Source organism: Podarcis filfolensis, assembly GCF_964270895.1.
Source record: "Podarcis filfolensis genome assembly, chromosome: 6".
In the NCBI taxonomy this organism is placed as follows: Eukaryota; Metazoa; Chordata; class Lepidosauria; order Squamata; family Lacertidae; genus Podarcis; species Podarcis filfolensis.
The window spans coordinates 38,346,626-38,370,912 of NC_139609.1; the positions used below are offsets into that span (position 1 = coordinate 38,346,626).

Genomic DNA, 24,287 nt, shown 5'->3' on the forward strand with positions numbered 1-24,287 from the left:
CAAAACACTTGTGAGCTCCTGTTTACTCACTCCACTTTGGCAGCAAGTATATGTGCTCCCTTAGAATAACCCAGCTCATGCTTTGATAAACATTAGTCTATTTCATACTGCTTGCCTCTGGTTAGAAATATGTCCATTGTGCCCTGCAAGTGTTTTCAACCCACCTAGCAGGTTCACCCACTTCTGATCAAATAAGAATTAGCAATCCAAATGACTGTGGCCACAGTTCCAACTAAGACTTCATAGCAAACCTATGTTCAGTGACACACAGCAGACATAACCAAGTACTGAGCTAGTGTAAAAGGGGAGTTGGCACTCAGTGATATAAAATGTCCAACTGGGAACATAATAGGTAAGTTCATATGGGTCTCTGGAATCCTTCTGCAAACATCTGCTTTGAATGTTACATTTAAAAAATAGATAAAAAGAAACTATGGTTTAATGTGCATATTACTGAAAAGTTATCTGGCCCTGTTGCTGACATGAAACAATGCAAGCTTTGGCTTGCTGGGACCTTTGAACCTGAACTTGTGGTTGGTTGGTTGGTTGGTTGGTTGGTTGGTTGGTTTGTCATAACCAAACATAGCAAGGTGAAGGTCTACCAGGCTTGCTTTTTGAGCATGCTGCTTTATGGAAATGGGTCATGGGCAACTTACACCCACCAGGAGCAATGCCACAATGCCTTCCATATCTTTGTGTCAGGAAGATTTTGGGCATCACATGGCAGGATAGAGTCTTAAACAAATGTGCTCTCCTAAGACCTCCTTTCCAGTATGTTCTAAGCGACATCTACTGTGGCTTGGTCATGTCCACAGAATGGAAGATGGCAGGATCCCCAAGGGAGAGCAGCTAGCTTCCACATTAGGGCTGTTAGCAGACCAACTCTGCATTACAAAGATGCCTGCAAACATGACATGAAGGCTGGCAACATTAACCTCGCCATACAGGAATCCCTTGCAGACTATTGCAGTCTGGAGACAGACAGGTTGTAGTATATTCACAACAGTGACCAGAGGAGGAATGACTTTTGGAAGAAACACAGAGAGAAGAAACGCCATGTTGAACCTGTAGCAGCAAAACTAGATATCTTCATCTGCACACCTACAATACAACATGTCTCTTCTGTATTGGTCTTCACAGCCACAAACCCTGAAACTCTCCAACAATTCTACTTTACCCCTGAAGGTGTACTTTTCCATTATCTTCCAAGACAGATGAACGTCAACAACTACATAAACAAAAATTGTTCTTGGGTGAAACAAACCATGAGCCCAGGTTCAGTTCTCTACACTCTGGCTTGTTTCCTGGAGCAGCAGGAGGGAGGAGTGCAGTGAGACTGTCTGACCAAGTGTACTATCCTGGTGCTCATTCACATTAAACCATAGTTAAAAACAAACTATGGTTTAATGTGATGTGTGAGCTGGGCCACTGGTTCTTAACCTTTAACCCACTACCAACCAAGTATGCACAGGCATAAGTAGCACTGTGGTTAGTAAAAGGAGAAATATGCATGGTGGTTATTGTATTCAACCCGGAGGAATGGAACTAGGGAGTTGCTTTGACAGAAGCACTATATATGGGTGAGTCTTAAATTGGCTGATTGGTTGTTGTTTTTTTAAAGTACTGAAAGTATATTCTATATTATTAGAATGACCAGACATACCTGTGGCACATAAACCTTTCAAGCAGGCAGCCAGAAAGGAAATTGCTTATTTAATTGGCCCCTCAGTGGCATATTTAGCTGTATTTTCCCTCTTAATGTCAGACAAACAAATGCAGATTAAATCAGTACAATTCTCTCTGAAGATTTAGCACAGGATTTTTTTATTTTTTTATGAAAAGTATATTTCAACTACCAGCATCAAGGGAAGAATAAACATCAACTCATGACTGACCTCCGGTTGGAAAAGCGTTGCAGAATTTCACCTGCAAAATTTCAATCAGTGTAAAGATCAAGGGATTTGCTTTGTTTGCTACACATTGTCTCTATCTGAACTATGTGCAGTGTTGCAGTGATACAAGATTATGGTGATTTAGAAACTATGGGCCAGTTCAGACATAATTCTGGCATGGCTTCACATTACCTAAACATGCATGGATTAATCTTAGGCACATAGGAACATATGAAGCTGCTTTATACTAAACTGTACCATTGGTGCAACTAGTTCAGTATTGTCTACACCAGCCTAAGTGCTACCAGAGAGATATGCTCTACTCCCCTTCTATCCTGCCATGGCTGTGAGATCAGTCTTAAACTAACCACAGCTCCATGTTATGTCTGGACTTGGATGACTGTTGTTAGTTGATACAATGGTTAGTGAAGAAGCCAGAATGATACACCATGGCTTGATTCTAGCTTGTTTGAACTAAGCATAGTTTAAAGTTGTTCTCATTGGTGAAATTGATGCATGAGATAAAAACAGTGGCCCAGATTTGACAGAACACTAGAACTATGACTTAGAGACAACTACTTACACATCTCCTGTAGAGAATTCCAGAGGTGACATGCTACTTAGAGAAGGCCCAACAACTTGTTACTTATAACTGTGCTTCCTGAAAAAAGGAGATAATAAACCAGGCCCCCTCAAGGCACAATAGGGAGTATATGGGTGGAAGTGTTCCTTCAACACTGGTCATTTTGGATTTTTAAACTGGACACCATCTGTTTTGAACTGATCCCCAAAACAATATCAGTAATCACTTTAGCTTCTAAAGAATAGATATTATTCAAGACCTTCTGTCAGACATTTTCAGGAGTCTAGCTGACGCAATCTTGACAATGAAAATTGTCAGTTACTCACTCTTCAGAAGACAATGGCTTAAGTCCTACTATAAGCAATGGAAGGAGTGAGTAGCAACTACCAGTAATGTATGTCTCATTTTAATAGGACTTAGCAATAATTTTAGCTGGATTAAATCCTTGTACTGACCCCTGAACACAGAGTCAGTAATGTCCTATCAGAGAGCTGATCACTTGATGCAAGTGATAATGGAGCATGGGAATGCCTGGATTTAGTCCCCTCCTCCAAGCAAAGTCTGATGTGATAGAGCCAAAGAGCCAATAATATCTTCACAATGAGTAAGCGTGCTCAGCAGTATCAGGAATGAAGTCTCTAGTGAATAGGGCTGCCATACGTTCATACGGTCAATTCCTTAAAAAAGCTCAAAAACTTTTGGGGTGTCCTGGTTTTTACTTTTTGAAATATGGCAACCCTACTAGTAAATCTCAAACCTGGGACCTCAGTATATGAGATAAACATTTAGCCTAAACATTGCCATTAAGATCACACCAGACTGGAAACAGGGGAAAGACTTATAAAAAAATAATTCCCAAACTAAGCTTCCTGATTATAAGACTTTCCACCTCTTTCCTCTTTGGTCTAGCAAAAATCCTAGGCTCAACTGCATTTATTTGCTTCATGCTTTTATCCACCACCATTTCCAATGTGGCACCTTTTCACAAAACATCAGATTAAAATGAACATGTACCTGTAGTATCTCAACAGCAAAGTGCTCTCCAAAAGCAGTGGGTCTGTGTTGGTGGACCATCTGCAAGTCATTTTTTGCAAGTTGCCATATGTTTCACATGTGATGCTGATATTAACATCTATTTGAAAGACAGACTTAATCAACAGAAAATCTAAGAAAAAATGGATTTACCAACATTAATTTAAAAATAAGCAGGAATCTTACCTATTATATATAATTCAGCATAACGGTGATTACATTCCTTGTTTTCATTACAACAGTATAAGGCATTAAAGAGGAAATTCCCTCCAGGCTTCATTGCATTTAAGTTGACAAGCGTTACTTTGCCAATGTAGTCATTCACAAGTGTGTACTGATGCCTAGGGATTTCTTTTGCTAAATTTAACCACCAGACTATCTTCTCCGATGAGATTACTTTATCTTTGGTTTTGTAAATACAATAAAAGGAAACATTTGTTCCAACACTTGCCAGGATTTTTGAAGGGAAATACATGACTTCTGTTACAAGAAACAAAGTGGAAAAAAGACAATAGAGACAAACATTATAAATTGGAAGAAAACAATCACATACCAAAATGTATGCAGTGCAGTAAACTTTCAAAATATATATAATGAGTGCTAATGATAATTTACAATAGAAAACAATGAATATCCCTTTTCTTCTTAATTGTAGTGTTTAAGATTACTTATCCAACCTGTCACATGTGTTTTAGTCTGTTTTTAGCTTATTGTTGATTTTCATTTGTTTTTGAAATGAAATTTGTTGTTGTCAAATCATCTTTCTTTAACTGTCTTTTATTGATAATTTCAGTGTTTTATTTTGTAGACCACTTCAAGGTTTTATTACAATCAAGTCGTATATAAATTTTGTTAAAGAAATGAATATATATATATATATACACACACACACACACACACAGTGATTTTTTTTCTGGGAGGATGCAGGGGGATGCATACCCTAAACATTTTGTGACTCTTTGTACTTTTGTCCATTTACTGTATTTACTTTTCCCGATTTGAACTATAAAATGGTGATTTTCTTGAGTCAAAATGAGAGTACTTCCTCAACATTTTTTATAGAAAAAAACACTGTATGTGTGTGTAAAATTTTTAGCTACAGGTGGAAGGTTCAGTCAATTTAAGTATTCAGTGAAAGCATACATAAGATACAGAGAACAGCAAACAAGAAATGGCATGCACATGTACTGGAAAAGGAGTCATACATTGAAAAAAGAGCTCAGAGTTTTTCTGTATTGTATACCACTCTATGAAGGAGAAACCATTTTGTCAGTTTAAGAGGACCAGTGTGGTGTAGCGGCGAGGGTGTCAGACTAGGACCTAGGAAACCTGGGTTTAAATTCCCACTCTGCCATGAAGCTCACTGGGTGACCATAGGCTATTCACTCACTCTCAACCTAATGTACCTCACAGGGTTGTTATAAAATGGGAAGGCAGGGAACTATGTACACCACTTTGAGATCCTTGGGGAAAAGTTGGGGTGTACATGAAATAGATAAATAGATGATAGATAGATAGATAGATAGATGATAGATAGATAGATAGATGATAGATAGATAGATAGATAGATAGATAGATAGATAGATAGATAGATATAGATAGATAGATACAGATAAATAGATAGATAGATGATGATGGATAGATAGATAGAGGTTTTAGCAACTCAGTGCCGCTTTGGTGCCCACAGCTATGCACATACTATTCTTCAAGAGGACTCCAAAACAAACACACAAACACAGTGCAGATACAGAACATCATAATACAAGCGATCACTATAAGTGATCATAGTATGGAAACATTTATGTCAAATGTCCATATGCTCCAAGCTCAGATTCTAGTACTCCCAGGTTAGGGTGCATGTCACACCAAAAAAACAGTTAAATAATTGTATTGAGGCACAGTTGTCCCTAGTGTCCTAATCAGGGTTTATTTTTTGGAACTTAGTCCTGGCACTTCCCAGGTGGGTGCCATTGCCATTCTAAGCGAATGATGGAGGTGTTCATGGTGAGTTCTGGCACCTCTTCTTGTGGAAAAATAGCACTGGTCTTAATCCTTTGGTGGGTGACAAAACACAGCCAGAGTAACCCAATTTGATCACTAATTGGCAAAATACTACAATGAAGTGTTTCACTATAAAGGGTTAGCTTGCTGACTCCTGCATAGTAACTCTTTAATGAAAGAATAAATTTCCAGTGCAGTTCAGTTCAGAGGGAGTTCCCACAAACCAGGCACTGCAATATGCAGCATTACCAATTTACACTAAGTACAGCCTTCAGTGTTAAATATAGGTCTGAACATAATTCTAATTAAATACATAAATATATAATTGTTTAGTTCCAGCATTTTGTACTTCTGGTGTTAATGCACTGAGGTGAATACAAAACAGCTTCTTTGCTGCCACAACTTCATTAATGGGTTAATTCTTTTTCTATTGGTTTAACACTAGAATTAGCCATTGAGAGAATAGCCCTATCTGAGTTCCCTGCAGGGAAGATATTACCCTTCCTAAGGTTCTCGTCATGCTCATCACAACATGGTATGTGACCAGTAAAGCACATGTTTGCTGAATATTAATATTTCATCTTATGCATTAGAGACTTATAATCCTTTACTACATTGTTTCCCATGCATTCTGTGTGCATTGCCAGAAACTGATTCTTACAATATACTGGCAAATGGGATGGAGTCCGGAAAGCCAATTGCGAGAGGCAGACAAAGGAGTGGGTCCAGGACTATTTTTCCTTGACTGCACATCCAAACTGAACATACCCTTGAGACCTTGTAAAGAAACTGAAAAATGCTTTCCTATTCACAAGCACAGGAATTGTGTTTTCTCCTTCCTCACACCTGAACCTGATGCCAGAACTAAAGCATGAAAAAATTACAGCCCATCCTTCCGTCACCCTAAAAGTTTTCCTTACCTTAGAAAATGGGAAAGAGACACGTCTTTCAGACACACCATGCACACTGATGCCTGTCAGTGGGGTTGGCCCACTCACAGGTGGAGAAGTTAAGCACTTTCTGTTTCCATAAAAAAGGTGTTCTCCAAGTGCTTTCCCCCCACCATAATAATGGATGGCTATTTGCTCATAGAGGGAAAAGTAAAATTGGCCTCCTTCTTTCCTATGCCCTTTTAAAATGGGGGGGGTGTCTTTTGGGGGGTTATTGGGTTGTTATTGTTTTTATTTTAATTATGGATTTTGTGGTTTTGTATTTTTTTTTATTCTGTAGACTGCTCTGAGACCAGTGGATATAGGGGAGTATATAAATTCAATCAATAATAATAATAATAGGGCAGTATATCAATAAATAATAATAATAATAATAATAATAATAATAATAATAATAATAATAATAATACTGTAGATCCCCTGGAAGCATCCAGACTTGTGGGAGAGTTTCCCATCTTCTCAGTGGGATAAGGAACTCATGGGGGAATATCCCATTAAAAAAAGGATCCCTTGTATCATTCTCCCACTCAGTGGTCACAGTGCCTCTAACTGGGCTCTGCCCTCAGAGAACTAGAATCTGAGCTTGGAGGTGGGGGAAATCTATGTGCATAAAGCAGTTTTGCATAGTGACTGGATAAGTAAGAAATGTCCAGGAACTCTTTGACCATTTTGCTCTTTGAAAGTATGATTTGTTCTGTGGTTTCCAGATGCAGAACCGTGCCACCCAGCCTGGCCTGGTGAAGAAAGTCCACACACATATATCATTCCTATAACATGTATTCATACATCACGCCTTATAAATAGGGATATGTTTTTTCAAAACAGATAATGATCATATGTTGAGATTCATAGGATTGTAGGCTTGGACAGGACCCCAAGGGTCACCTAGTACATTCTTTGCATTCCACGGTACTAGCAAATCAGATTTCCACCAGGGACAAACCTTGTAGATTCACATTATAAGGTGTGCTCCAATCACTCCAAAGGCCTGGTCCGTAAAGGCTTTTGCATCGGACTTGAACTACATATGAAGAATCAAATAGTGTATTGCTTATGATCAATGACGTTTCCATGGTCTTCTCAACCACCTATTAAATTATGTCAAAACAAACAGAACAACACTATTAATGCCACTCTTGCACCACTTTAACTTGAAGCCAAGACATACATTAATTAGAGAAAAGCTTCCCTCCGGGGGGGGGGGTTACATCCAGATATGATGTGGGCTTATTATGGCCATAATGCAAAGAACTGCATGTAGGAGTTCCATGTACATATAGAGGTTCTTCCAGATCTCCTTTTCAAGTCACCCTCCCCCCCCAGTAGTTTTTGGATTGATGTACATGGGGAACATCATTAGGTGGAATTGTCAATCCTAATGTGTTCACACAGAAGTGGTTTCTATTTGCTCACACATCTGTTTGGTTTCTGGCCCAAACTGTGCTTGCTTAGCATGAGAGTTCAAAATGTATTCAGAGAGTGAGTTTTTACAAGTAGCTTGAGCTGGGCCAATGGCATGTGGTCCCATTAAAGGTGAATTTTGCCTTAATCTCACTTTTTAAAAAAAACAAACCAAAAACCAAAAAAAAACCACCAGTAATAATTTCGTGCATCACTGCCCTTACAGCACAAACCATGTTAGTGCAACCCAGTAAAACTCAAGTCATCAGTTTTAATCCCTTTGATCACTTTAATTCAATTGATTTCAGTAGTACTTTGGCAGCAATGGACCATGCCATGATATGAAACTATCATTGTTTTTATTAGTTACATGAAAAAGTCTATAGTTCTATTCGTGTTCAGAAATTTTGTAGTGCATTATTGATATTATTATTTTTACAAAATTCTCACAAATGAAATGTTCAGGGCTGTTAATATTAAGACAAGGATTTCCTAGATCAGAACTTAACTTTCATCTTTGGGTTGCTTATTTCATAGAGTGAATTTAGGAACAAGAAAAGCATCACCTGCCAAACATTTTCAGTTGAATTTGCAAAGCATTTTATTTCATACTGAAGTGGATATGATATTGATGCTGGGCGAGACCAAGATATCTTTAACTGTCCTTCGTCTGTCATATCCATATGCAGATGTGATGGAGGTTCAGGCTTTACTGTAAAACATTATAATCAACAAGGTAGTTTAAGCATGCTGGTTACTCTGAATAGCCACTTATATTCCCATTTTTATTTTATATTCATTTTTCATAATATATGCATATTATACATTAACATGCATACACACAATGATGCAAAACGTCTTTCAAAGTGACACAGTAACTGCAGCATGCTTTTTAACCTTACGTGGCTTTAAGCTATGAAGGATAACCTACTGCCTCATGCCCCAGTTCACTGAAAGTATTTCAACATATTCATAAATGCTTTCCTGAGTTGCAGTTGTGGTCTGGAAGAGCTGTGGTGGCAGCTTGTTCAGTTTCCAAAAGAAGAAAAAACAATTAATTCAGAATCCCTCTATCATTCAGCATTTGAAGGCTTGGAAGAGAGGCTTCATAGCTGGGATGTAACAATGAAAAGGAACCTCAGCCTACAGTTGTAGTGGTGAAGCAATAAAAGTGAGGAGCTTCTTTCAGTGATGAAAAAGACAGTGCAAAAGGATGGCATAATGTTTTCTAATTCTCAGGGTGACTAACAGCATTCCCTTAATTGTACAAAAGCCAGAGGGGATGTTGTAGGGGACTTAAATGTCAATCCACAATTAAAAAAAACAAAAACACGCAAGCCACGTATGTTAAATGCAAACATGCATTTGGTTCTTAGTCAATCCTATCTTGAATGCAAAATTCCATAAGCAGAGGCCCTTAGGGTGCTGTGGCCAAGTGTTTACCATGTCCTGGAAAGGTCAGTAGCCTCTGCTGGATGGACTTGCACTCCCTTTGAAGGAAACCTGTGTGTGCATAGTCTGGGCATCCTCCTAGCTCCATCTTTGTTACTCAAGTACAGGTGGCCTCAGCGGCTAGGAATGCCTTTTATCAACTTTGGCTGGTACAGCAGCTATGGCCATACTGGTTAGGGATAGCTTGGAGACAGTGGTCTATGCACTGGTGGATGTCAAGATTGCTTTGCTGCAATGCACTCTGTGGGGCTTTCGCCTTAAGGTTGGTCTTGAAGATGCAGCTGGTGCAGGATGCAGCTACTAAGCAGCTGACCTAAGAGACCTACCAACAGCATGTTGCACTGCACTGACTGCCAATGTGCTGCCAGGCTAATCTGTAAACATGGGCCCTGGTTGTCTGAGAGACTGTCTAACTCCCTCCATGGACCAGTGCAGTCTCTATAATCCTCAGGAGGGCTATTCGTAGAGGTACCATATGCTCCTGTAGCTGTTTCCATGGTCACCTTTAGTGTTCTAGCACCAACCCTCTGGATTTCCATTTTGATGTTAGAGGAATGCTGGCAATGCTAGGCTTCTGAAACTTGTTCAAGATGTTTTGTTCAGGCAGGCCCTTTCAGATGAGTGATTCCAGCCATACATACTGGTATTTTCTGTTCAGTGATTTTTATCTTTTTATGGTTCTAGCCTTGTATATTGGTTGGGTATTACGAAATGATAAACAGTGAATAAATACATCTAAGAAAACAATTAAAAGTTGCTATTAGGACTTAAAGTACAATTCAAGCATTTACTGAAAGCACAGTCCTATACATGTTTATTTAAAACTATGTCCCCCTGAGTTCAATGGGAGTTACTCCTAGGTACTGTATATGGGTTACAGGGTTGCAACCTTAACTGGATGTAGTCAATGGCTGTGGTCCAGAGGACTGATTGTACACACAAGAGTATATTCCTTCAAGGCCTTACAGAGAATTTGATGTGAAATGAACTCCACCTAGTGCCATTTTTGATTCTAGATATAATTAAGCTAGATAGTACAGTTTTAAAGTAGCAGGCCACTCAGTGATGTGATTTGAAAGAATCACTGTGGCATTATTCCTATAATCCCATCATCTTTCAAAAGCATTAACCTAATTTGTAAGCAACATGAAATGGTCATTCTAAAAGGTTTCAATTAATCACAAAAAAGATACTAAGAAAAATAGGCTACTGAAATGTTCTTTTCATTATGGTGAGAATGTTAAAACACTAAACAGTTGGTCAAATGTTCATAAGGAGCTGCTTCTTCAGCCAGAAAGCAACAAAACATTAAAAGCATCCGCCATCTGATTGTACCATTTCCCATGACTTGATTAAAAAGCAGAACCAAAGCTTTCACCTTTTTAAATGCTAAAATTCTAATTTTAAAAGAATCTGTACCTTGATTTAAAAACACCCATTAATAAGTAACCCTTTAGAACTTTATTGAGTCTCAGCGTCTTCTGAATGTACTAGAAAACCTTTTTCCCTCTTGTCTTTTTTCATTGAGCTGGAATGAAGAAGGTTCTAGGGGTTGGAATGAGATTTTCCAACAATTTTTGATAGTGATGTCACCCTCAAGAATCCAGGCAGTTCATTTGAGTTAATGTATACATATTTATTTTTTCAAAGCCACATTGTGCTGTGAAGATGCAACAGTTTAACGATTCCAATAAATGAATATTTCTTTGCACATAGTATGCACGATCCAGCCAGAGTTAGGCATTTAAAAATTCCATGGATTTCAGGAAGGAGTCCTGGGTACAAAAATGATTATTTATGGAAAACACGTCAAATGGCTGTTTTCTTCAAGCTAGTAATTTTGGCAATTTTACCTGCTCTCAGATGAACATTTCCTCCATGCAAAACTGAAAGCCCATTCTTGACTTTGTGCTGGCAGTACACCTTCAACCATTAGGGGGGAAAGCTGGTTTTTGTTTCTGTGAAGCAGGTTCTAGGATCTTAACTATTGCCACATTAGATTTGATAGTGGCTGTTCTATGTTTACACTGCCCCAGCCATGCAGAAAGAGGGACAGCATCCATCCAATTATAAGAAGGGGGAAAGGCAAGCAGGACACTCCTCCTGCCTGCAGATTCCCTACATGTCTCTTAGGGAACTCTTTCCCCCATGCACTCTTCTCCTCAGATGAGCTCCAGTACCAGAAGCAGCATAAGAGGAGCTGCAGGGGGAGAAGTGTAGGGAGAGTTCTGCACTATTTATCCAAATGACACTTTTGCTTTTGGACCCTTACTTCTTTTTCTGTGTGACTGAGGCAGTTCAATATTCATACACAGAGAACTTGCCACCATCTTGCGTAGTATGGCCCTGTGCCACAACAACCACATTTTAAAAAATAAAATGAAAAGGATTTTGTTGGCATGGTTAAGAACTGTGCAGGATAATTCATTTCAGTTCATTAGAAACTCTTGTCATTCAGGCTTCCAATGCCAGCCATGCAACGAACAGAACCAGCCTACCAAAGGGATCAAAGTTACCGTGCCAAAAATTTTCTTACTTCAGAAATGACAGTATGATTAAATCTTAAGGACAACATGAGTTAATGAACATTGCTCTTCATTTACCTTGTAGAAAAAGTAAATGGTGCATAAAACTGAAAATACCAAAGGCACGTCCAGGCTTACATTTATCCCGTGCCTAGAAAAAGCAGGTTTCCTACTTGTCCCATGCTTTCTAGCCATAAGGTCCAAGTGGTTTTCTGTATGCTCCGCTACATTCCCCTGGAAAACCCGCTCTTCAGCACTGAGTTGTAGCAAACATAAATCCATGAAAATCCTGACTGACGTCTGCTCTGATTCAACGATAAAAATTGAGTTTTCCCAAGGGAAAGTGGTGGTACAAATGGAAGTCTGGACAAGCCCTGAGATCCTGAACCGTTTCCACCATCAGTTTCATGTGGGGAAAGAATTATGTCGTTATTGTTATGAATTATGGCAGCTTCAAGAACAAGCTTAACATTGCTGGAATTACAATAGGATGAGATTTCACATATCTTAGGGAATTCATTCAGGACTTACACCACTGATTTTACTTACTGTATTTTGCTATATAACTAAAGTATGTTGGGAAAAGCAAAAAAGGGCTTGCAATACCAACATTTTATTCTACACCAGCTTATGTATTTGTGTGTTGCTTTGCGGAATTAAGTTCTGCCACAGTGTATATTCAGTGTATATTCTGGAATCATTATTTCGGAAGCTTCCTCAGACTCTTATTGTTATTCTGATTTTAACACTTTGGCCAATAAACTGAAACTTACCAATATCTGTAGGCTTGACTAACATTAGTGGTGACTGAAGCAATGTTATTCCATCTGTGATCTTGAGCCACATAATGTAAATATGCTTGAACTTTGCTGAAGTTATCTGACATTTGTATTTTTGGTTTTTTACAGCATTGCAGTGAGTGACCGTGACATTGTCCTTTAGGGAACGTGTAGAGGTACTTCCCAATGATACATCTGTTCTGAATTGTAAAAGAAAAAGAAACCCATCAATTGTGAATATTTTGTATGAAGTAGCATGTATAAAACATTTTACTAGATGTTTTTAAGATGGGTTAATTATTTTAGATCAAGACCCTCTAGAAAGAGTATGCTGAACATGCCAGAATGCCACTTTTACACATACAAAGACAAGAGAAAGGTTGTGATCATTTTGTTTAAAAAATTTCCTATGCCTAGTCATATTACTCAAACAAAAAAGCAAGAGTACTGGAGTTAATGCCATTGCATGTTGAGACCCCAAGACCACCCCCTCGTTGATGAATAAGACACAAGGACACGGATTTTAGGTTAATGTTATTGGGAAAATTTAGGCCACAACTTTCTTGGTTACAGAATGTGAGTGGTATTGGCTTAGGCGTTGGAATTGACCCAACTATATCTGACTCCTGCCTGTCACACAGGGAGTCCAGTAAGGGTCAACAACCGGTAGGGGGAGCCCCGTTGATGCAAACCAACTCAAACTCCCCCTGGATTCCCGGCGGGGTCGTGGCATGGCCCTAGCCTCGCCCCGGGCTTTGGACAAGATCCACACCCTCAGATTCCTTTAACGGAATACCCTTAAACTTGGAGGGGCAGGTGATGGCCACACCTCACCTCCCCCATCATAAGATCAACCAGTGCCTAACCACAAATCCTTACAAAGTTGTGACGACTGCTATGAGGTAGGTGAAACTGAAATGGCCCATGCCAATTTGCCAAGTGGAAAAATTCCTACCAGGCCCCTCAAGGGCGACCAACCGAGGTCCATAGCAAGGCCAAATTCGAAACCTGAAAAATAGGGAGGGCAGGCGGGAGATCAAGGAAGAGAGTAAAGAGGAAGCTCTCTGGCTCGCACCTCAGTTTAAATGGGGGCCTGGCCACGCCCCCAGCCAGCGGATTGGCTGGTTGGCAAATGACGTGACCAGGAACCTCCAGGTGACGCAGGACTTTGTCCCCCACCCCCCGAGGGAAGTGGATGGCCATGTGGTCCACCACAACTCCTCCCCACTGGGAAGTGGAGCGGATTTGTAGCTTGACTGTGCAGCTTTTATTTATCCAAAATTCTGAGGGGAAAAACCATATAGCAACATTTAGTCTTTTCTTAGGAACAACGTACACACTGCATATAAACTTAACATTTTCTAAGTAATTTCCCACATATGTTTGGGTATGGCTCTACCCTCAATCCAGCCTTAAAAACTGGCTATGCCAGCAAATGTCACATAGTTGGAAGTCCTACTGTGGGGATTAAAGGATGGTCTTTGTGCAAGAAAAAAGCCTCATTGCGTATTTTAAAACATACCATAAAATGTTAAGTACAGTGCCGGAAAGCAACAACACATTTTTACTCACTGGAATATGCTTTGAAAGGCAATAAGAAATTAATTTTCAAACTGTGAGATTAAAGCCTTGGAACAAGTAGATAAACTTGCACAATTTTTTTTAAAAAAAAACTTTAAAAATAATAAACACAAATGCAAAAAAAAAAATTCAAAACAAATCTGGGGCTGGAGATACAGACTGAAAGAACTGATGTTACAAACTTGCCAATAGATAACCATAGCTGTGATGCAGCCTTTGGGTTGTAGCCAACTAAATTCTACTCAGAGTAGAACCAGCTGAAATTAATGGACCTAGTCCTGTCCATTAACTCAGTGGGTCTTCTCTACTAACATTGGATACAACCCTTTGTCTCCTTTCTGGGGTGGAGGAATGGGGTTTTCTCAGTTTAGCCTGAATCTCACACAAAACAAGTCTGAACAGCGTACACATCAGGCCAGGGGGGGAAATAAGTCTACATTATAGGTATCAATGGCACTATCAAACTGCCTTCTCACTCTTACAGTGTTATATCTGTTTTCAGCAGAAATTTGTTGAAACCTGTTTATATTGAGACAATAGCATAGTTTCCACATAAAGCATACTTCAAAATTCATTAGTCTCAAGTAATCCTCTAATGTTAATTTCACAGAATTGGGGGGGGGAGTTCATGTTCTGTTTTTGGATAATTTGCTTCTCCAATTTCGAAGAAGAAGAAGAAGACTCATTTAAACCCAATCACTCCTGCTACTGCTTTGGAATAAACCATGGAAAGTATTCATATTCTGGCTTTTTAGCATTCTGTCTTGTTCCTTCTGCAAAACTCAAATAAGCCCAAAATATCTTTGGTTGACCTCCCCAAATAAATTTGGTTTTATGCATTTTTTAATATATTGGGAATCTCCCATAGACTCAAGCAAAACTCTTATTGAAAAAAATGTACTATTTAACTGAATTATCCAAAATGTAAAGCACAAACACTACAATATGAAGTATGTAAGTTTAATGTGTATTAAAGACCAGCTGCAGAAAAATCAATCCTTCTTTTAATTGTCTGTAATAGTTAATGCAAGTGTGGCACCAGTCTCACATTAGACTATCCACCATCCAGAGAACTGTGTAATTAACTCCACACACCAAATAGTGGTTTTAGCTTGCCTCGCACACAGCAGCCCAGCCAAGTGACCCCTATTTTGAAACACAGGTTTTTTTAATTTAAATTAATTCATCAGTGTATGAAATGTAAACATAGATGTTTCTATGCTTTCTATCTTAAAGTTCCGTCACTTGAGCTGAGCCTTGGTGATAGTATGGCTATTAACTGAGATAAAGGACCTCCCAATCTGCAGAAAACACTGTTGAGGATACCCTGTGGCCAGGACCCAGATATGCAGCCAGGTCATTTGTTGTTATTTTGCTACAGATGTTCCCAGTGTCAAGGGGGAAACAAAGCCTCCAGCTGTAGCCTTTTTTTCTTCTGCACATGTGGAACACTTCTTTGGATGATGACCCACAAATCTAAGTGAATGTGGAACATCCTGAAATTCATGAAAAAGTGACACGTAGTAGAGGATGGGGCAAATGGGGCGCTGTCCCACCAACCTGTCTGCATCAGCCAGCCCCCACTTGCCTGCCTTCTCTCTTAGAAGCAGCCCAGGAGATGGAATGGCTACCAGCATACTCTTCAGTCTCAAGAGCTGCCCTTGTAGAACTCAGCAGGGAGGAGCATGGGACAAAAATTCGGATCCATTGATGCTACGTATCATTGGTTATGGCTCTACCGTCTGTTGGTCTCCTTGTCTTCTACCCTACCAGTTCCAACATCCACCAGCCACCACTGCCATTAAGTAAATGCTGAGTCCATGTGCCCACTGGACCACTTTGATCAGTGCAACTGGCACTACGACAGGTGCCACATTCCACATTTGTAAGAGCTCGGTCATTTAGTTGTGGCAGCATCTGCACTTTGGAACTCCTTGCCTGTTGAGATCAAGCAGGCGCCTTCACTGTACTCTTTTCGGTGCTTGCTGAAAAGTAGCACAAATGCACAGCCCCTTTTCAGACTGGTCAGATATGTGCCAATGTGCTGCGGGAGAGTCATACACTGCATGTTTGACACTTACAACTTAGTTACAGCTCAAGTAAGCACAGCCTATGTGACAGATGAGCATATAGATCAGCAATTTACCAGAAGCATCTCACAGCATTCCCAGTTTAAATCCTTTCAGTTTCTGCAATACTGAATGCAGTAGACACAAGTTGCCTTTTCTCCCAATCTTGAGGGGGGATATTAAAATTAGGATAAGGAAATTAATAACAAAAAAATAACAGTTGTACACAGTGCGAATAAGTTCAGAAATATGAGAGAAGGCCAGCCTTCCAAATAATCCACTGAGCCCCCAAATGATAGTTTCTTCTAAAGCACTCAAATGCAGTCTGGGGAAAGGGAATGCAAGCTTTGTTGTTGTTGTTTAGCCGTTTAGTCGTGTCCGACTCTTCATGACCCCATGGACCAGAGCACACCAGGCACTCCTGTCTTCCACTGCCTCCCGCAGTTTGGTCAAACTCATGCTGGTAGCTTCGAGAACACTATCCAACCATCTTATCTTCTGTCGTCCCCTTCTCCTTGTGCCCTCCATCTTTCCCAACATCAGGGTCTTTTCCAGGGAGTCTTCTCTTCTCATGAGGTGGCCAGGGTATTGGAGCCTCAGCTTCAGGATCTGTCCTTCCAGCAAGCACTCAGGGCTGATTTCCTTAAGAATGGATAGGTTTGATCTTCTTGCAAGCTTACTATGAGACAATCACAAACTTTATTGGTCTTTTCTGGTGGTGCTTACAGTTCACAAACCATGAAGAACTAACGTGAGGAGATAATGACAAAAGCTCACAGCAGCAAAGAATACTTCCCTTAGTTTTGCAACATGAAAGGTTAGTTCTTGAAACTGGCATGAAACTGCAGAACTTTATTTTTAAAGTTGTAAAATTAATGTTTTCCTGGACCAGACTTCGGATAAACAGAGTGAAAAAATATATACTCTTTACGGTTTGGCTTCAGCTTACACTACACTACTTGAAAGTGGAAAGTCAGCATTGTTCCACTTGCCACCGTTTCCTTCTGTAGTTATAAGAGAAACCAGCTGTGGTATTCATTGGCCACTGTTCTGTATTCTCCCTTTTTTATATGTTACAGTTGCATTGTAATGTGATGGAAAATTCTTTGAAGCACTCAAGAAAAATGTTGTTGTTGTTTTAAAAAAAGCATTTGGCAAGGTTTCATTGTTGCCTATTATTCATATTAGAGTTTTGCCCAAAAAAAATTGTACTCTAAAATCATCTGTGGAAAATATGTTTTGGGTATTTTTTTAAAGGAAGAATTTGAAATAACTGGGTATATTGGGAGTTTAAACAGCCTTTCAGTAATTTATTTTCAGCTACCATAGAGATCAATGTAAGAAGACATATGTTCATATTGCCAAAAGGTAGAAGTGAGAGTTAGATATCAAATTTCTTAAGAAAAGTTCATTATCTGAATTGGTTGTTTAGGGAAATCTGTTCCACTGGAGGAAATATGCAGGTCAATTCCAGCTCATCCTACTGAACAGCCAGGGAGATGTTCTTGGCCAGAGTTAAAAACTGCCTGGCTGCATCTGCATATTTGGTGGTTATGAGGGTAATTGTGACTGCATCCTGGCTATATATGTCTGTTAAGCTATCTGTTAAGGGGTATCATAAATCATGGACAGCTATTCAAAAGTTTGAGCAAAATTAATGCAGCTATTTTTCTCAGTAGATTTATATCCCAATAAATTCTTACACTGCTTGACTCATTGCAGTCAACATTCAGATACCCAAAAGACTCTGGAGCAAGAACTCTTCACTCTGCATGCAGCCTAATTCCATCACCAAATTCCAAGAAATAATCCTTGGTTTCCCTTAGTTTGACAGACTGATTTTAGAACCCTTGTTGTGGCACAAGAAAGTTAGAGTCACGCTGTTTAAAAGGGGGCCACATTATTATTATTTTTGTCTGCAGTTAACATAGCAATGTTTGAGAGAGCATGTTGTATTCTATAAATATGATGTGGGATTTGATGTTTGAATCTACTTGCTGATACATTTGCAGCCTAATTCTATGCTGATACATTTTCAGCCAATTCTATTCTAACTCAGAAATAAGTTCCACTGAGATCAATAGGTCTAGGTTTGCAGCCTTCAGTAGAATATATTCAGCTCACTGTTCCCCACAGAGGTGAATGTCCAAGGCTGTAATAGCTATTACATATATACAGAGAAGCCAGTGCTTTCATCAAATATGGGCAGCCCATATCAACAATTGTAGTATTCTTACGATAGGAGATTGGGAAAGACTGGAAACATGCTGGATCCTCTGTTATATGTTTTTGCACAGTAGGTTTACATTATAGGAGACAAAGATTTACTATACTATCATGAGTGTCTGATGTTGTGTTTGTAGCTGAGAAGAACATACCGGTAGTCCTTCTACAAGTCCTAACAGAAATGTGTACTTCATATGAAAAGCAACATGCTTAGATCAATGCTATCATCAAAGTTAACCAAACATACACTTTTATGACTAAATTTTGCATTTAACATAAAGGACACCAGGTCATGTAAGCAAAACATCTAACTATTCAAAAGAACACATGGAATAGCAATAAAAAAATTCCAAAGGGGCTGCGTGAAGGGTACTGCTGGAAAACACGCCAATAGTAACTGAAGAAATATAAAGTATCTGATGTCAACATGATGAGGCAGACTAAGTTCATCCTTTATGGCCAAACCATGAAATATTGCACAATAAGTATATTGACAGAAGAGACCTCTGATATAAATAAAATGCTTTGTTGTTGTTTAGTCGTGTCTGACTCTTTGTGACCCCATGGACAAGAGCATGCCAGGCACTCCTGTCTTCCACTGCCTCCCGCAGTTTGGTCAAACTCATGTTAGTAGCAGTTTCATAAAAGGACAAAGACAGAGCAGGGCAGGGGGAAATCCCAATGTTAACAATTTGCTTTTAAAGTTTGGTATATAGGGGCAGCTGATAATTTCCTATACTCCTCTCCCAAACCCATTACCACCACTAGTATTAAAAAAAGTAAAGCAGAATTAAAAAAAAAAATCCTGAAAATTGTAAACTACATAAATTTCACATTTGACATAGATTATACTTACAATGTGTACAACAGATTCACTGAAAGGTCTTCATCCAGGTATGGTGACTTAGTAGATAATTCCACAAGACAAAATAACTCCTCTGTGCTTTCTTTAGACCAAAACTGTAGATTCCATATTGAATCTAAATGGAAAATTTACATATTTTTCAGAACTTCATTGCAAGCCAAAACCACTGAAATACCATGTACCGGAGAGAACACATTTCTAAGAAAGTTTCCAATCCCAAATAAATAATCAAGTGTTCTTAAATTATGGGGTGATCTTAATTCTTTTACTGATACCAATACCAATAAATTCAAAACATCCTCTTACATTTTCTGCAGTGGCTCCCTGTTTGTGGAATGTTCTCTCGGGGGGGGGGCGGGGTTGGTTGGTACCTTCACTTACACACCTACACACCTTCAGGTGACAGGCAAAAACGTTACTCTTCAACCAGGCCTTTGGCTGATTAACATCCTATACCAGGGGTCAGCAACCTTTTTCAGCCATGGGCCGGTCTACCGTCCCTCAGACCATGTGGTGGGCCGGACTATATTTGGGGGGGTGAACAAATTCCTATCCCAGAGATGCATTTTAAATAAAAGGACACATTCTACTCATGTAAAAACACACTGATTCGCGGGCCAGATTGAGAAGGTAATTGGACCGCATCCAGCCCATGGGCCTTAGGTTGCCTACCCCTGTCCTATACCCTTTTAAATCTGTTTGTGGGAAGGGGTGGAGGTTATTAGTTTGTTTGCTTTTATTATGTATTTTGTGGTTTTTATCTTGTATTTTTATGTGGAAGATATATGGAAGAAGGGCTGTATACAAAACAACAACAACAATAACAATGATTTTCTACAATAATAATAATGATTGTACCTTCCCCAAGCATACCTATTTGTTGAGTTGTAAAAGCACCGCTTTCTGAATACGTAAATGCCTTGATTTCCATTTCTGAAGTATATACAAAACAGTTAATATGTGTATCACTCCACTGGCAACATAGGAAATGATCTTCAGTCACCAGTGATGTGGCATTGGCTTTAATTGTACCATGTTCCTCATTTATGCTAGGACCATTCTCTGCAATTCCAGCGGGCAAAGAAATGTTAGAAGTCTTCTCTGATGGCACACATGGTAGCTGAAAGCTCTGTGGAGGAATCTGATATACCATGCAATAGGAAATTACCATTCGAAGAAAATCTGAGGGTACAGGGGGGGAAAAGGATTAGTCTGAATACCTCATATAACTGAGAGCTAGAACATTTATTAGCACAAGATAAAACAAATTCTGGACAAAATTACTGAATGCACACTTCCAAAGACATGCATAAAATCACATACATTCACTGATACTTAAATATTTTTTTGGCCATCAGCTTCATTCCAGGTCCCCCCCCCCCATTATTTTATTCTGTCATTACTCATGAACAAAACATCAAGAACTAGATTCACATGGATATAAAATAACTTATGTACACTGATGTGAAGCAGTTCAGCCACAGTTCCATCCCCTGAGAAGCACTCAAAAATTGCCTTCATCTTTCAGCAAGAAAGGGTATATATTATAAACGAATGTATTATAGAACAGCATATTTATATTTAGTAAAATTTAGTTACAAAATTCAGGGGTACAAATTATTATTATTATTATTATTATTATTATTATTATTTACATCGTTTTATATTGTCGAGTTTTTAAATTTTGCAACTGGTGTTTTTTGTCTTGATACTGGTCACCCCCACTGCCTAAAACCACTTGTACTTACTTTGCAAAAGTATGTCTCTGTACATATAAAGGCCTCGTGCAGTAGATCAGTGTATGAGGAGTGACAACTATTAGCCCCGCCCACAACATTACAGGCAATGTGCAGCCCTTTCCCCTGGAGCTCAAGGGGACAGCACAAATATGTGCAGGGAGGGGGCCTTCCATGTGGCCTGGAACCCCCTGCACAGTTAAATGTCCTTTCCTCTTACAGTAAACAAAGCATCATTCATCTTCTTCATATCCTTTATGCCTAGGCCTTGGACTTGGACTGGACCCCGCAGTCACTGAATTCCTGCTCTCTATGTTGTATCACTGTTTTTATGATACTGTTTTGTTGTTTTCATGTTGTAATTCTGTCCACCACGCAGATATCTTTAAATATTGAACAGTTTAGAAATGCTTTTAATTAAACAACCAAATCATTACCACGTGTTTCACAGGATTCCAGATCATGTGGAAACCTTCATCCACACAGCTGAACACACAAAGGCTCCGTGCTGCAGAAGCATGTATGGATGACAGCAACAACTGCTAGTGAGCACATGCAACATTGTTGGTGGTGTTAGCCAGCACAGCCCCACACATTGGTTCGACACGTGAAGGCGATATATAAAAGCCTAGTGGCTATTAACTTTAAGATGGCAATTCTGACCATATATTATGTATATTTTGTAAGAAATCAACAGAACAGAATCATGTTGCTAATGTTGAGATAATATATAGTGTTCCCTATCTTTTGAACATGCACCTGTGTATGTGGTCAAATTATAAAACAACCCATTGCAAATAGGGTTATTATCAAAATTTACAGTGTTACGTTGCTAATTGGGGAAACCACTTGAAGCATCTGTTGCGTTGAGCTATTTCAATTGCTTTTGTTTGATTTGCTCATTGCAAACAGCTGAAAGCCTTTAAATTTTGGTAACAAACCCAATTTGCAACCGGGTGGGGGGTTTTTGAATAATTTTGATTGCAACTGTATGCTTGGCTTGCTATACTATTACATTATCTAGAACAATTTCATCACAAAAATGTTTCCTCTGATATGATTTGAGCTATAATATTCATCTGCCAATCTTTTACTAATTCTAGCATCAAATCCCTCAAAGATACAGAGAAATTCAGGGACACTGGCCAAGAAAGAAGTGCACCAAATAGACGACTAGCATCTTCTAAGATTATTTTCTTATGCTGTTGTTTAGAAAGAGTAGCCGACAACTTACTCAGCTGTAGAAATCCAGTCAAAATATTATACCAGTTCATCTTGGTCTAAACAGCAGATCTGAGGGCAAAAACAATCAGGGGGAAATAATGTCACACTGGCATTTATAGAAGAATAAAGAATATTTACGACACAGCAAACCAACTCCTACTTAAGGCTGACTGAGAAGGACAGCCTTGGATCTGCTGGATCCAAAGTCCATTGCTTGCTAGTTCTGAGCTCCTATACTTATAGGAATTCCCCCTCCCACTGAAAGTAATGAAATGTGGGGTTTTTTAAAAAATAAAAATAAAATAACCTCCCTCCCAAAGTGAACCAGCAGCACTTTGGAAGTGATGGATTGACTTGCCACTTATCTCTTCTCCCACCCCCACTGCCTAATTAGGATTTCTGTGTTACTAAAATTGCAGTTCTTAGAGATCCTGTACATTTGTGGAAAAATAAAGAAACCTAGAATTCAAAGGCATTTTGTCAGAGGAGTTGATGCTTTCAGCTATGGTAACAACAGTTCTGTATTTGAACTGTAACAAGTTTAGTTCTTCTCCCAACAAGGAAGTTTACATGGTCAAGCATTACAGCAATTTAAAAGGAGTGGTTATAACTGCTATTGTGCATTTGAGAATAACATCAATATAGAAGCCATTGTGGTTATAACATGCTGCCAATGATATAGCAGAAAAAACACAAACAATGCATCTTAGAAAAAGTCAACAGAACTCACATATATTTAGCCTGTCCATTCATTTTTCTATGGCCTTGAGAGCCCCAATGCACACACAGCACTGACTAGACACCCACCATTCATTTCAGTTGAGAGAGAGCAGAGCTATCTGCACATTCTTTTATGAAGCACAGATCTTCTCTTTCCATTTAAGTAAATGAAAAACGCCATACATTGTGCAAGAGTCCCCCCCCCCACGTTAGAAGTCTACATTTTATATAACGCTCCAGTTATTTAATAGCATGTGAAACAGAAAGAAAATAAAACAGAATATGGGTAGAATTGTCTTCTCACCAGAATAAGGAACATAGGAAGCTGCCTTCTACTCAGTCAGACCATTGTAGGATTTGAAGGTGCTCTTTCCCAGTCCTACAGTAACGAACGCTTCTGGTTACGCACGCTTTGGGTTATGAGCTCCACTAACCTGGAAGTAGTCGCTCCTGGTTGTGAACTTTGCCCCAGGATGTGAGCAGCAGGCACGCGCGCAGTAGGAGGTGCCGTTAGCAAAAGCGCACCTCAGGGTAAGAACAGTTTCAGATTAAGAATGGACTGCCGGAACAAATTAAGTATGTAACCAGAGGTACCACTGTATATCTCAACCTCTTCTGTAAAAGTAAACAGTATCCATTTCTTCTGCAGCCTGTAGTATATATTATCAACATTTACTAAACCGAAATAGCTTTGTCTGCTTAAAAGCCAAAGCCAGAATGTGATGTACCTTTATAGGAAAACTACTGTTTGAGTTATTAGCACAACAGCAGCTGCAACCAGTTAAAGTCAGCTTCAAGAGTTTATAAATTGTCCTTCCCATACATCAGGGGCAGGGAACCTCTGACCTAGTGGGTCTAACTAGGCCCACAAGGCCTCCACATTTTGCACATTAGGCCACTTTGGCTAAGCTACAGCCACCTACCAATCACTCGACCTCATACATGACATCAGGTGTAGGCAGGTAAAAAGGTGGCCAGGTTGGTGCACCTGATGCTTCAAAGCACAGTGCAGGGCTCTTTACAAAGGGCTTCCAAAGAGCCTTGCACAGAGCTTTAAAGTCTTGCTCATCTGAGCTTCAGAACACCATGAAGGGCTTTTTAGAAGCTTCTTGCAAAGAGTGCTTTGATGCCATGATAATCAGCTGATTGTTGGGACCTCAAAGTGCCGTCCAGGGATCCTTGCTTCATATTCTCTTTCACTATTAGCAAACCATAATTATGATGCATCTTACAATAACCTTAGAAGATACT

At 39.3% G+C, this 24,287-nt stretch overlaps 1 protein-coding gene and 1 long non-coding RNA gene across 3 annotated transcripts in view; one reads left to right on the forward strand and one right to left on the reverse strand.

Annotated features, from left to right (window-relative positions):
• LOC310765766 overlaps positions 1 to 14,274 on the forward strand; it is a 48,060-nt gene extending 33,786 nt beyond the window's left edge. Inside the window, exon 3 of the long non-coding RNA XR_014549788.1 lies at positions 12,745 to 14,274. This is a non-coding gene — a long non-coding RNA (uncharacterized lncRNA). The remainder of the gene's footprint in view (positions 1 to 12,744) is intronic.
• The window catches only part of LEPR (leptin receptor), a 58,652-nt gene that overhangs the window by 19,337 nt on the left and 15,028 nt on the right, over positions 1 to 24,287 (reverse strand). For both annotated transcript variants that reach the window (XM_083621107.1, XM_083621108.1), the window contains exons 2-9: positions 22,327 to 22,385; positions 20,230 to 20,538; positions 19,348 to 19,471; positions 12,610 to 12,815; positions 8,426 to 8,571; positions 7,402 to 7,546; positions 3,694 to 3,987; positions 3,490 to 3,607 (exon numbers count right to left, since the gene is read on the reverse strand). In XM_083621107.1, coding sequence (XP_083477233.1) covers positions 3,490 to 3,607; positions 3,694 to 3,987; positions 7,402 to 7,546; positions 8,426 to 8,571; positions 12,610 to 12,815; positions 19,348 to 19,471; positions 20,230 to 20,538; positions 22,327 to 22,366 — 1,382 coding nt within the window. In that variant the 5' untranslated portion in view covers positions 22,367 to 22,385. The remainder of the gene's footprint in view (positions 1 to 3,489; positions 3,608 to 3,693; positions 3,988 to 7,401; positions 7,547 to 8,425; positions 8,572 to 12,609; positions 12,816 to 19,347; positions 19,472 to 20,229; positions 20,539 to 22,326; positions 22,386 to 24,287) is intronic.